At 62.7% G+C, this 11,547-nt stretch overlaps 2 protein-coding genes across 2 annotated transcripts in view; one reads left to right on the plus strand and one right to left on the minus strand.

Annotated features, from left to right (window-relative positions):
* FBN3 (fibrillin 3) overlaps positions 1-4,173 on the plus strand; it is a 59,748-nt gene extending 55,575 nt beyond the window's left edge. The window contains exons 62-65 of the mRNA XM_043586441.1: positions 1,193-1,427; positions 1,983-2,133; positions 3,148-3,390; positions 3,714-4,173. Of these exons, the coding sequence (XP_043442376.1) occupies positions 1,193-1,427; positions 1,983-2,133; positions 3,148-3,390; positions 3,714-4,079 (995 nt within the window). The 3' untranslated portion in view covers positions 4,080-4,173. The remainder of the gene's footprint in view (positions 1-1,192; positions 1,428-1,982; positions 2,134-3,147; positions 3,391-3,713) is intronic.
* Positions 4,174-5,562: 1,389 nt separating this feature from the next.
* Positions 5,563-9,005, minus strand: CCL25 (C-C motif chemokine ligand 25). The gene is made up of 5 exons (XM_043586443.1): positions 8,939-9,005; positions 8,640-8,746; positions 6,595-6,712; positions 6,304-6,491; positions 5,563-5,989 (listed from the first exon to the last, which is right to left on the minus strand). The coding sequence occupies exons 2-5, from the start codon at positions 8,713-8,715 to the stop codon at positions 5,982-5,984; spliced, it is 390 nt and encodes a 129-aa protein (XP_043442378.1). The 5' UTR covers positions 8,716-8,746; positions 8,939-9,005; the 3' UTR covers positions 5,563-5,981.
* Positions 9,006-11,547: the final 2,542 nt, after the last annotated feature.

The raw sequence follows: 11,547 nt of genomic DNA on the forward strand, positions 1-11,547 counted from the left end.
CGGCCAGGTTCAAGCCCATTTCCTTGGGAGTGGTGGCCTGGAGGGCCCAGCTGAGAAGGATTCTGAGTCAGCACCTGTGAACACTAGGAAAGAGTTCTGCGATTGATTGGTGATGCCTGCCGTGGGTGTGGCAGTAGCAGATGGGAGCTGTGCTGTATCTTTGCCTTAGCTGCTCCCGAGGCCCTCAGTTTGGGGGACTAGCCTGTGCCCCAGCCTCCTCCATCGCATACTTCCCTTTGTGCTCCAAGCCCTCCTAACGACAGCCTCGTCCTTACCACCTCCGTTTGTGCCTTCCGGACAGTCTGGCTTTCGCCCTCTACCCTTGGGCCCACTCTCTCCAGGCACCTCCACCTCCGCTGCTCTGGGCACTGCTGCCTGCCCCTCCCAGACGCTCTCCTCCCTCAGCCTCTCTGATTGACGGTGCCTTCTCTCTGGTTCCTCCTCCTCCCCTGATGGTGGGTCCTCAGCTAAGTTTCCATCTTTCCCCTGCTGTGTGGCATTCGGCCCCTGGGGACCACACACACACACACACACACACACACACACACCCCTTCGCCTCTGCTGCCGGTTCTCCTTCTCAGCCTGCTTCCCCCTCTGCTTTCTCATTTGCTCACTCCTTCTGCAGTGGGCTGTCCGGGGTCTGTCTTGCGTCAGGCCCTGTGGATACAGAAGTGGGCCAAGTAGCAGCCTCTTGTCTAGTTAGTGGTGGGGAGAGGGATGAGTTAGGCTCATGGTTCTCAACTGGGAATCATTTCGCCCCCTCGGAGACGTTTTGAAGCGTCTGGGATACATTTTGCTCGTCACGCCTGGGAGGTGGGAGCTCCCGGCATCTAGTGGGTAGGGGCCAGGGATGCTGCTTAATGTCGTGTGGTACACAGGACAGCCCCCACCACAGAGAATGGCTCGGTCCCAGATGTCAGTAGTGCCAGGGAAGAAACCTCGTTCGAGATCATGCCACCATTTAGGATTTCTGGGAAGTTCCAAGAAACGCTTGGAAGGAGAATTACAGGGCTGGGGCAGACCTCGTCCCGGGGCTGATGGGGAGCCTGATGGAGGTTGACTTTGACCCTGGGCTCTGGAGGAGGAGCAGGACTTAGTGGGTGGAGATCAGGAGGGCTGTGGGCGGGGGGCCTGGGGGTGCAGAGGCCACCCCCTGCCCCCCGCGTTTCCTCTCCCCTCTCCCCACTCACAGACAAAAACGAGTGTGTGCTGTCGCCTGCGGCCTGCGGCAGTGCCCCCTGCCACAACACGCTGGGTGGCTTCCGCTGCGTCTGCCCCTCTGGCTTTGACTTTGACCAGGCCACGGGGGACTGCCGGGACATAGACGAGTGTGCCGCGCAGGGCGGCCCCTGTAGCTACGGCTGCGCCAACACCGCCGGTGGCTTCCTGTGCGGCTGTCCCCAAGGCTACTTCCGGGCTGGGCAAGGGTGAGGGGCTTGCGTAGGGCGGGCACAGATTCCCAAACCCTGCGAGAGCACGCGCACACGCACGCACGCACACACATACACACAGGTGGGCCCGTGTTCACATGCATTTTACACACGTGTGCACGGAGCCCTGAGCACACGTATGGGTGTGCACACAAGCTCACACCCGATTCTGGCATAATTACCTTCATGGCAGGTGAACCCACCCGGTAGATGCACACTTCTCTGTAATACACTTGAGCACACGGCTCACACGGATGCCAGCACGCCTGCGGACCCTTCCGCATTCGCGTATCTCAGTGTGCACATGTGTGCACATACACATCAGCATCCTGGGGTGTGAGCAGGTTCGCACCTAGGCCCAGGTCAGCCAAGGGATGCGTGCACACAAGCGCACATCCCTTGTGTGGGCACGCGCAAAGGCACAGCCACACATTTACACACCAGCACCTGCGCCCGTGGGCAGTGAGGCTCAGGGTGGGGGCTGGAGGGGCTGGCTGGGGAGATCCTGCCAGCCTGCCCCTGAAGGCCTACCGCCACCTTGTCCTGGCCCAGGCACTGCGTCTCTGGCCTGGGCTTCAGTGCCGGGCCCCGGGACACACCAGGAGAAGAAGAACTGATTTCATCTGAAGCCTGCTATGAGTGCAAGATCAACGGCCTCCCGCCTCGTGACCGGCCACGGCGCAGCGCCTACGGTGGCCACCAGGTCAGGAGAATGAAGGGATAGGAAAGTTGGGTCGGAGGGGCGCTCGCTATCAGATTAACTAAATATGAGTGCATTGCTTTGCCTTCTTTTCCCCTCTTGTTTCTTCCCCCCCCCCCTTTCCTGGAAAAACAGTGGCTCTATATGTCATCCCACTGTTACAAATATTTTCTGTAAGCTTCGCAGGGGTAGGGCCCTGTGTCTGTAAGAGTGAGGGGAGTGGTTGTCAGGGCTCCTGGGATGGGCGCCAGCAGATCTGGGCAGAGGAGGGCCGGGCGGCCCCATGGCTTTGCCTGCAATACTCACAGACTGCCAGCAGGTGTCAGCAAGGGCACGTGTCTGCGCAACACGCTGGGGAAGGGCGGAAGTGTCCAGAACCCAGGGGCAGGGAAACAGGAATAGCTTTCACTTTAACACAACAAGGGACCCACCCCTCAATATGTAAATTAGGCGAAACCAACACCAAGGAGAAGAAAACACAGATAACCTCCTGTGGGACTGGCTACGTCACCAAGCCTGGGCTAGCCTGCCATTGAGGCCCCTGGCTTATTCAGGGCCCTGTCCGGCTGCCAGGACCAGGAGCGCGCTCACAGCAGTTCACATAAAGAGGGGTTTGTCATCAGCACACAGGGTGCTCTCAAAGAGCCCAGATGCAGGAAGTGCAGCAACCCCCACCCCCACCCCGGCACCGGAAAGCAGCTCCTCTCTGGTGCAACCAGGTCTTGTGTTTCTCACTGTGGCGGCTTCAGCGTCGTGGGGACAAGTGGCCGCCTATCTGTCCGTCTTTGCTTTCCCCTGGGGAAGCCGCCTCCGCCGTCACGCCTCTGTCTGTGGCCCAAGCTGACGGTGGGCCTTGTGATGGAGGGCTAGATGGAGGTCAAAGGCGGAGAGTGCCCCAGGTTGTCCTCTGGTTTAGAGACTGGCTGAAATCTCTCAGCCGTGACCCCGTGGTCCCCTACCCACTGCGTTCCGACGCTCCCCACCTCTCACCGTCCTCTGCCTGGTCTTTCTCCACAGGTGAGCCTGGCCAGCCTTGACTCAGAGGCCCCACTGACCTTGGGCCTGAACCTCTCGCGCCTGAGCCAGGCCAAGCACATCCTGGAGCTGCAGCCAGCGCTGGAGAGCCTGGCGGGACGGGTCCGTTATGTCATCGCCCGTGGCAATGAGCAAGGTTTCTTCCGCATGCATCACCTCCGTGGCCTCAGCTCCCTGCAGCTGGGGCGTCGGAGGCCCGGGCCTGGAACCTACCGGCTGGAGGTGGTGAGCGTGGCAGGGCCCTGGGGCACCTGGCCGGAGGGGCAGCCGGGACCAGGGGGCCGGGCCTTGCGGCTGAAGGTGCAGCTACAGCTGCTGTAGTTGGAAGGACACCCCCTCCCCCCACCTCCTGGCAGACCCCAGGCCCCTCCCGCAGCCCCCGTTCCGGACTCACTGCATGGGCCCTGCCCAGTCCTTGCCTCGTTCGGCGGGATTTGGAGGAAACTGAGGTCACCGAGCTCACCGCACACCGCAGGGAGCCCCCAGGGTCCCTGGTGAAGCCCTGGACTCAGCGCGCCCTGGCGCCCCCCGTTCGTCCTCCTCTCCAGAGCTTGGGACGGACCGACCCCACCAGCAACGGGGTCACTGACCGGGAGGAGCCCCAGAACTCAGGAAGAGTAAAATGCTGTGCTGCGGCCTCAGGCGAACCCAACCTCTGCCCAGGGGGACCCCAACACTCAGTCTCCCCTAGAGACGGCTGGAAGCTGGCGCACGCACCCTCCTTCTGCAACAACCAGGGTCACGGAAGGGCCTGTGATTCGCCGAGTCCGGTCAGCCTCAGGCTTCCACTTCTGCACTGCACCGCGGCTCACCCCCCGGGGGTCGATGGGACATGGAAACGGACAGCTGGGGGTGCACCTGGGGCTCGACCCTCCGAGCCGAAGAGCCTGTGGGGCCCCAGCCAGAGTTGGTGACACCGCCACGCTCGGGCCCCTGGTGGGGTGGGCTGGGGTTCCAGGATGCTTTTATATCAAAAGCAGAGACCACAGTAAAGTTATTTTGGGTTAAGCCGGCCTCTTTGGCGTGTTCTCGAAGTAACGAGACTCTGCCCTCCGCGGGGCCGGGCTGGGCTCACAGGTCAGGGAGCAGGAGGCCCCAGAGCTTTGGAAGGATGGGCTTCAACCCGGGGCTCTGGGGGGAAAGCGTGCAGCCGAGACGCAGGCGAAGGCCACCTTCCAGCTGGGGGTGGGGGACACGGCACCCAGGCTGCCAGCGGGTTCTGCGAACCTCAGACCTGCGAGTGGCACAAAGCCAGGCTGCCGGTGGCAACCACCGAGGGCCCGGGTGGCTTCACCGGGGCCGATTCCAGCAGCTCACGCTCCCTGACCACGTACCGCGTACCCGGCACCGTTCTAAGGACCGTTACTGACCCGCTCGGTTGTCCTTGCAACTCCGTGGAATAGAAGCTGTTGTGTTCGGCCCGTTTTACAGATTGGAAAACAGGCTTACGGATGGCAGGCCGCTTGGCCAAGGTCACTCCAGGTTGCAGGTAGCAGGTCACCCTGCCCCGCTCGCATCCTGCCTGGTCCCAGGCTGAGCCGCACCTATACCTAATCTGACGGCCTCGCTGGATGCCAGGGGGCCGTCGATACGCGGTCGGTGTGTGTGTGTGTGTGATGTGTGTGTGTAGACGGTAGTGCGTCGGTTGTTTATTGTCGTCTCTGCACCCGGCACGGGGCTGGAACTCCCAACCCCGGAGGTCAGGAGTCCCACGCTCTGACTGCGCCAGCCAGGCACCCGGTGGTAGTGCATTCGGTCCCCACTAGCTTGTACGAGGCAGGCAGCGATATCACCCATTGTACAGCGGGAGGAACCAAGGCTTAGAGGGTTTGTAGAACTGGCCTGAGTCGCCTGCATAGCCTAGCGGGGCCTCGGTGTGACCCCTGGCCCCAAACCGCCTCTTGTCCTCTAGAGATGAAGCGCTGGGTTTTCATCTGGAATGTTCTCTCTCCTGGTGGAAACTGAGGCTGCCCGAGGATGGGACAGCTGGATGGCTCGAGTCTAGTGCCTGGCTCCGGGGCTCTATTCTTGGCTGGGTTCCGGGCCACTTGACTTATCGAGAGTGTTTCTGGACCCCTGTCAGAGCTGGCACAGGGCTCCTCCGTGCATTAGCCAGGCTCGCTACAGCCCAAGGGTGTGCGCGGAACAAACACGGTGACCCCCATTTTACAGGCGAGGAAAGAGATGCCAAGAGAGTGCGCGGTTTGCTCAAGGTCACCAGCTGGACTCACACCCTCACCTGCAGCCAGCATGCCCCCCACCCCCGGAGCCGTCAGCTTGAGGGCTCAGCACAGAACCTGGGGTGGCATTCACGTGCGATTCAACACAGGCTGGGATAGCAACTCACACCCCATAAGGAAATGTGACAGAGACAGAAATGACATCCCACCCCAGGGATGTTTTAAATAACGTTTATTTAAAAATCATAGAAAAGCATAGTCTGGGAGGAGCGTCCCGGGACGGTCGGGAGCTTTGCAAGGACCCAAAGGGACACAGGCAGGCGTGGCCCAGGGTGGGTGGCAAGAGGCTGCGGTGGGTGACAAATCCAGAGGATCCACTACAAGACCCGCTGCTTACGGCTGACTCTGGTTCCTGGAGCAGGCAAGGGGCCTGAAGCAAGGTCAGCTCTTTCCTTCCAGCTGCCTGAGGAGCAGGATGTGGCAGGAGCCATGGGACAGAGCCAAGAGCAGGCCCAGGCCCGGGCACTGAGGTCTGGCCTGAATGACAGGCTGGGGCACCTGGAGCCTCAGGGGACAGTTGTGGCGGGGAGAGGTCCGGCCCACCTTCGTGCTGGCTAATCCTGGAGGTGTTCGGGCTCACGGATCTGCAGGGTCGGGGGGGGGGGGGGGGGGGGGGCGGGATTGGAGAGGTCAGCAGGTGATGGGGACTGGAGTAGGAGCTGGGGACCCTGCCCACCTGACACTTCGTCTCAGCACTTGCCGAACCCCCCACAGCCGGGTTAGGGTAATGAACAGCCACCCGAGTGTCAACCGGCAGGACTGACCACAGAGTCAGCCCCCTCGGTCCCGGAGTTGAGTCCCCTCCCCCAGCCTGTGCTGCTCTAGAGAGCCCTCATCCCTCAGCAGTGGTGGGGGGGGGGGGGGCGCGGAGGGATGGTCACATGATCAGAGTCCTCACCTGGATGAGCTGTCGTCCGGAGGGCAGTTTTCGTCTTGTTGCTTCTGGGGGGCCCGCTAACCCCGGACGGGTTTCTCAGGCGGCTTCTGTGATGCTTTGCCTTCCGCGCATCCAGGAATTCTGTCCAGTACTTCACCCTCTTGTCCCGGGGGTTGCCGCACACCATCCTGTGTTTCCGCAAGAAGAATCTGGCGGGGGAGAGGGTGCCCAGGTTGGGGTGTGAGCCGGGGGCAAAGTCGCGTCTGGGCCCCGCCCCCCGCCCCGCCTCCCAGGCCCCACAGCCCCACTCACATCACAGCCGGCAGGTTGCAGCTGCCGCTCACCTCCTGGCGCTGGTACCCCAGGGCGCGCTTCAGAAAGTCCAGGCTCTCGAGCCGGTGGTAGGCTAGGCAACAGTCCTCCGAGACACCTGCGGCCGCGACCCGCAGGCTCACATCTCTGTGCGCATGCGCGTGGCCAGCGACGCACACGCGCCCGCGCGCACACACACCTGCCGCAACCCTCCCGAGGCCCGCGGAGGCCAAGAGACAGCCCAGATGATAAGGAAGGCACCCGGCTCACCTTTGGTCCCCTGATAAGGGGACCGGTGGCACGAGTTGGAGGGGGTCCACGGTCCCGGGCTGGGAGGGGCCCAGGACCACAAAACGAATGAGGGATCAGAGTGAATGAGGACTTCCACGAGGGCTCTGGGGCAGAGGAGGGCAGACGCCCCGAGGAGGGGCCAGGGGACACGGCTCCCAGCCCAGGCCCTTCGAAAATGAATGGGCTGGCCGGCTGCTCCTGATGTCCCCGCTCCTGCTCCGGGCTGGCCGTTCCCCACCTAGGGCTATCTCCAGGGCCTCCTTTCTGTCCCCGTCAGAGTGACCGCTTGGTCACCAGACCAGAAACCAGGAGGTCTCTGTTTGTCTACTCGTTGCCTGACAAAAGCATTTTGGGTTCCTACTAAGGTGCCAGACGTGTAGACAAACACAGAGGGGAATTGGACCCAGGGCTGTCACAGGGATCCCCCAGCCTGGTGGGGACACCCAGAGGTCGATCTGTGCCGGGAGGGGGAAGGGCAGGGACCTGGGGGTGGTGTCTTGGAGGAGGGTGCCAGCAGGGCCTGGGAGGGTGGGCGGGTGGAGGTGATGCGAGAGACAGTGCAGCGGCCTTCAAGGCCCTCCGGGACCCATCTGTCTGCTGACCCCCCCACCTCCAGGAGCCACACCCAAGGTCTGGCAAAGTGCAGTGGGAAGGATGGGGGAGGAGGGCGGCTCGAGCCTGCCCTGCATCTCCAAACCTTGGCCCCAGAGGGCGAGGGGCAGTGGTGTCAGATGGACCCTGGGTTTCCGTACCAGGCAGGCAGGGGGCCACTCTGCCCCTAGGACCAAAGGGCCCCGGGCTGGGCCTGGCTTCTGGAATGGGCCTCTGATAGCAGGACAATGGGAATGAAGCCCAGCCCCATCTTGGGCAAAGGCTAAGGTCTGCTGGAAGCAGAGGACTAGAGCCTCTCAGACCAAGTGAGGGCAGGCGGGGCAGGCAGGGTGGGGGGTAGGGATGGTGCTATGGGGTTTGGACCAAGCCGGGGACCCTGCTCAGCCAGCTGCTGGGCTCAGCCGCTTCCCCCGGGGCCCATGGGGATGCAGGAAACAGTGGCGGGACTCCTGGGGGACACTGTATGCCCAGAACTGGCCTTTGGTCACCAAATCCTCAGGTGCCCGATGCAGGGAGAAGTGGGAAGGGACTCCCCGTGAATAACAGTATGGTTGTCATTGTTATTGCCGGGCACCGGGCCAAGAGTTTTGCAAGTTACCAGCCCATTGGAGTCTCATGTCCTATCTGTGCAGCAGGAATCCAGAGGCCCCACTTTGCAGATGAGGAAACCGAGGCTCATAAAGACCGAGTAGCAACACAGGTAGCCCAAGGCGGGTGGAGCTGGGACGGGGGACCCACTCCCGTTGGTCTCCAGGGCTCTGCAGGGTCATGTCACTGCAGCGTGTCCCCGGCAGTAACTGGCCATGCCACCACTGGGAGCCATACTCTGCTCCCCACAGTGTCTGGGCTGACTGGAGTCCTGGCAGGGAGGCCTTGGGTCACGGACGGTGGAGGAGGCATCACAGGGGCTCTGGAAGGAGGGACTGGGGGGCCTGCACCCGCAGGGAGCCCAAACACATGCCAGGAGTTTCTGCATGACTGGGGCGGGAGTTGTGCATCAGAATTCAGTGGTGGAGACATAATGGGTGGGGGTTGGGGAGCTTCTGGAGGAGGGGAGGAGCAAATGGGGGAGGGAGGGCAGGGAGGATGGATGGGGAGAGAAGGGCTCCAGGAGGCTGGGTAGGTACGGCCCACGACGTTACCTTGAGCGTGGACAGGACACCAGATGCCCACAAAGCTGGCTGCCACCACCAGGCACAGCGGGAGCCACAAGTTCATTGTGCACCGGCTGGTCCTGCTCCCCAGGTGTCTGCAAGAATAACGGGAGAGGTGGGGGTGATGAGGACCCCAAACGGACGGCAGCAGACCCTGGGAACACTCCCATCTCAAGCCAGGCCCCAGGGCCCTCTGCAAGGGAGGCAGGCGGCCCAGGGACACGTCGGGCTGGGGGGCCTGGCGGCTGGTCGGGCTGGTCCCAGCCAAGACTGGGGGAAGGACTCACCAAAGTCCGAGGGATCCCAGGGGCTGGTGCCTGCTGGGGTGAATCCAAGCTTTTCTGCCTGCCAGGCCAGCAGGCTGGGCATTTTATAGATGGGGCCCCACCCTGAGGCCACCTGCCCTCCGCCACCCTCCCTCCTTCCACCTCCTCCCCTGCTGGGCCTCCAGGCTTCTCCCCGGTTTATCTTTCTAGCTGCTTTCTCCAAAGTCAAGATACACCTGCAGGGCATTGTAGGCACCTGGGGACAAGAGGACCTACATCAGAGGGCTGGCAGGAAACACTGACTTTCTCAACTACTTGGATGTGAGACAGACAAGGGTTGGCTCCCTTGGCGGTGGGAGGCAGAACCACACAGATGGACAGACCCAGCCTGCCCAGGCCACTTGAAGGCTGGCTGCCCTAGGACCACCCCCCCTCTTTCACTTCCTCCCCCATCCAGTCCTCCCCTGCTTTCTCCCTGAAGGGCCCCTTGTCCTCCCAGCATTCCCTCTCCCGCCACACACGGGGGCAGACACAGCCTTCCTGCACAGGGGCCTCAGGCTGCCTGCTCCCCGCTCCCAAGCCACGTGTCCGGTGGGGCCCTGACTTCACCCCACTTTTCCCTCCTTCCCCACAATGGGGGGCCTTACAGTTTCATAGAAATGCCCTGGTTTTGCCAACAGGCAAATCCATTGAAACAGAAAGTAAAATCAGTAGCTGCCATGGGCTGGGAAGGGAGAATGGGGGGCGGGGAATGCGCAACTTGGCGAATATTGTGAACGCAGGGAAACTTGCACTTTTTGTTGTTGTTTTTAAGATTTTATTTTTAAGCAATCTCTGCGCCCAGCCTAGGGCTTGAATCGGCAACCCCGTGATCAAGTCGCGCGCTCCACTGACTGAGCCAGCCAAGCGTCCCCGGAACCTTACACTTCCGATGGGGTGCAGTGTAAGGTATGTGAATTTTCTCGACTGTTACCTTGAGAAAAATGTTATTAACATCCACCACAACAAAGGAATGCTCTGGTTTTGGAAGAAATGCCTGGAGCCCTAGGTAGCCGCGCGCCGGCGGGAAGCAAAGCAAAACCCACCTAGACGGCATATTTTTCTTTCCCTGGGTCAGCGTGGCTCGCCTGGTCAGGGGCTCCACGGGTGGGAGTGGGCGGTTGCAGGGGCAACGGGGCTTTGCAGAGACCTCACAGCTGATTGGCTTGAACTGTTAACTTTTTATTGCTCGCATCCTTAGCTATAGAACGCTCCAGGTATTTACCACACCCGTACCCTTCTCATCTCCCCGCCCCACTAGGAGCCCCTGGCGGGGACCCTTCGCAGCCCCCAGGGGAGGAATCCTGTGGATTTGGAGGCGTGGCTTACACTAGGGGCGGGGCTTACAAGCCCCGCCCCTCCCCGCTCTGGGAGCGGAGACTCCCCGCCGCCAGGCCCAGCGCCTAGTGGTCCGCGGAGGTGGCTGTGGCGGCCCCCAGGGCCCGCTCGCAACTCCGGTTCCTGGACCTCTTGCTCTGGGTGTGGGGCGGGAGGGGGGGGGGTGCGCAGGCGGGACGAGACGCGGCTCCGCGTGGCTGGGGGCGTGGGGACGCGGCGTGGCGGGCCCGGCCAGCCTGTCTGCTCAGGCCCACTGCACCTGCCTGTCCCGTCGCCCGAAGCCGCCAAGACGTGGCGTGACCCAGACTCGCCTGAGGTCCCCGCAAGCGATCCCACTTCCCCTCCCCGCCCCTCGGGGTTTGTCCCACCCGCAGCCTTCACCCCGGGCGGGTGTCTGAGGAACCTGGGCGCAGGGCAGGCAGGGATTTGCGTGATCTTGGACCCGGTGCAGGTGTCAGGGAGGGGGGCGGCGTGCTCAGACCCCGGTGAAAACCCGGAGTTCTGAAGCCCGCAGCTGCTGAGTGTGAGGGCCGCATCCTCACGGTCAGGGCCGAACTGGGAAAGGGGAGGCCTCTTCTGTTCCTACAGCTGCTGGAGGCGCCCCTGTGGCAAGAGCGTAGCTGGGGGGACAGAGGCCTCCTCCTGCCTCCTGGCCACCAGCCCTGACGATGGGGGCCGTTCGGGGTGGTCTCCGGCCTGAAGCTGAGCCAAGGTGAGGGACTGACCACATCCCAGGGCCTGCAGGTCGGAAGGGCAGGCAAAAAGCCTTCCTCAGGCTCAGCTCTTGGAGGCCCCCTGGGGAGGCCACCGCTAGGGAGTGCACTCAGAGGGTCCCCTGCAGAAGGGGTGGGGGTCTGGGCTCTGTGAGGGGCGATGCCAACCGCTCCCTTGGGGTCAGTTCCTCCGGGGGCCGGCTCGCTATCATTTCTGTGCTGGAGAAGCCCTCCCGGGTGTTCAACTCTGGCCCTCTCGACAGAGGGTCAGGGAGGCTCTAAGAGTCATCGGGAGGGCACAGGGGCACTGGGGAGGTGCCACCAACTGAAGCGGGGGCCCCCCTGCAGTTGCTGTTGCACATCAGGTCCCTCCTCTCCCTGTGTTGCCCACCGCTCTCCTGCCCCCCCCCCCTCCCGCTCAGGCGGCCCCTGGAAGCAGCAGCTGGGGCCCTCCCTCGCGCACCTCGTGTTGACGCACGTACGGGCACGTACCGGCCCCTGTCTGCGGGGCCTGGGCCCCTGTTGTGCCTAGCTGCCTCT

The sequence above is a fragment of the Prionailurus bengalensis genome, chromosome A2 (genome assembly GCF_016509475.1).
Source record: "Prionailurus bengalensis isolate Pbe53 chromosome A2, Fcat_Pben_1.1_paternal_pri, whole genome shotgun sequence".
NCBI lineage: Eukaryota > Metazoa > Chordata > Mammalia > Carnivora > Felidae > Prionailurus > Prionailurus bengalensis.

Bases quoted from the DNA above. Each gene is read 5' to 3' on its own strand.
- CCL25 (XM_043586443.1), bottom strand. From the start codon at position 8,715: ATGAACTTGTGGCTCCCGCTGTGCCTGGTGGTGGCAGCCAGCTTTGTG. The intron at 6,713-8,639 runs GTAACGTCGTGG...TCGCGGCCGCAG, and splicing joins GTGTCCTGTCCACGCTCAAG to GTGTCTCGGAGGACTGTTGC. The intron at 6,492-6,594 runs GTGAGTGGGGCT...CTCCCCCGCCAG, and splicing joins TGCAACCTGCCGGCTGTGAT to ATTCTTCTTGCGGAAACACA.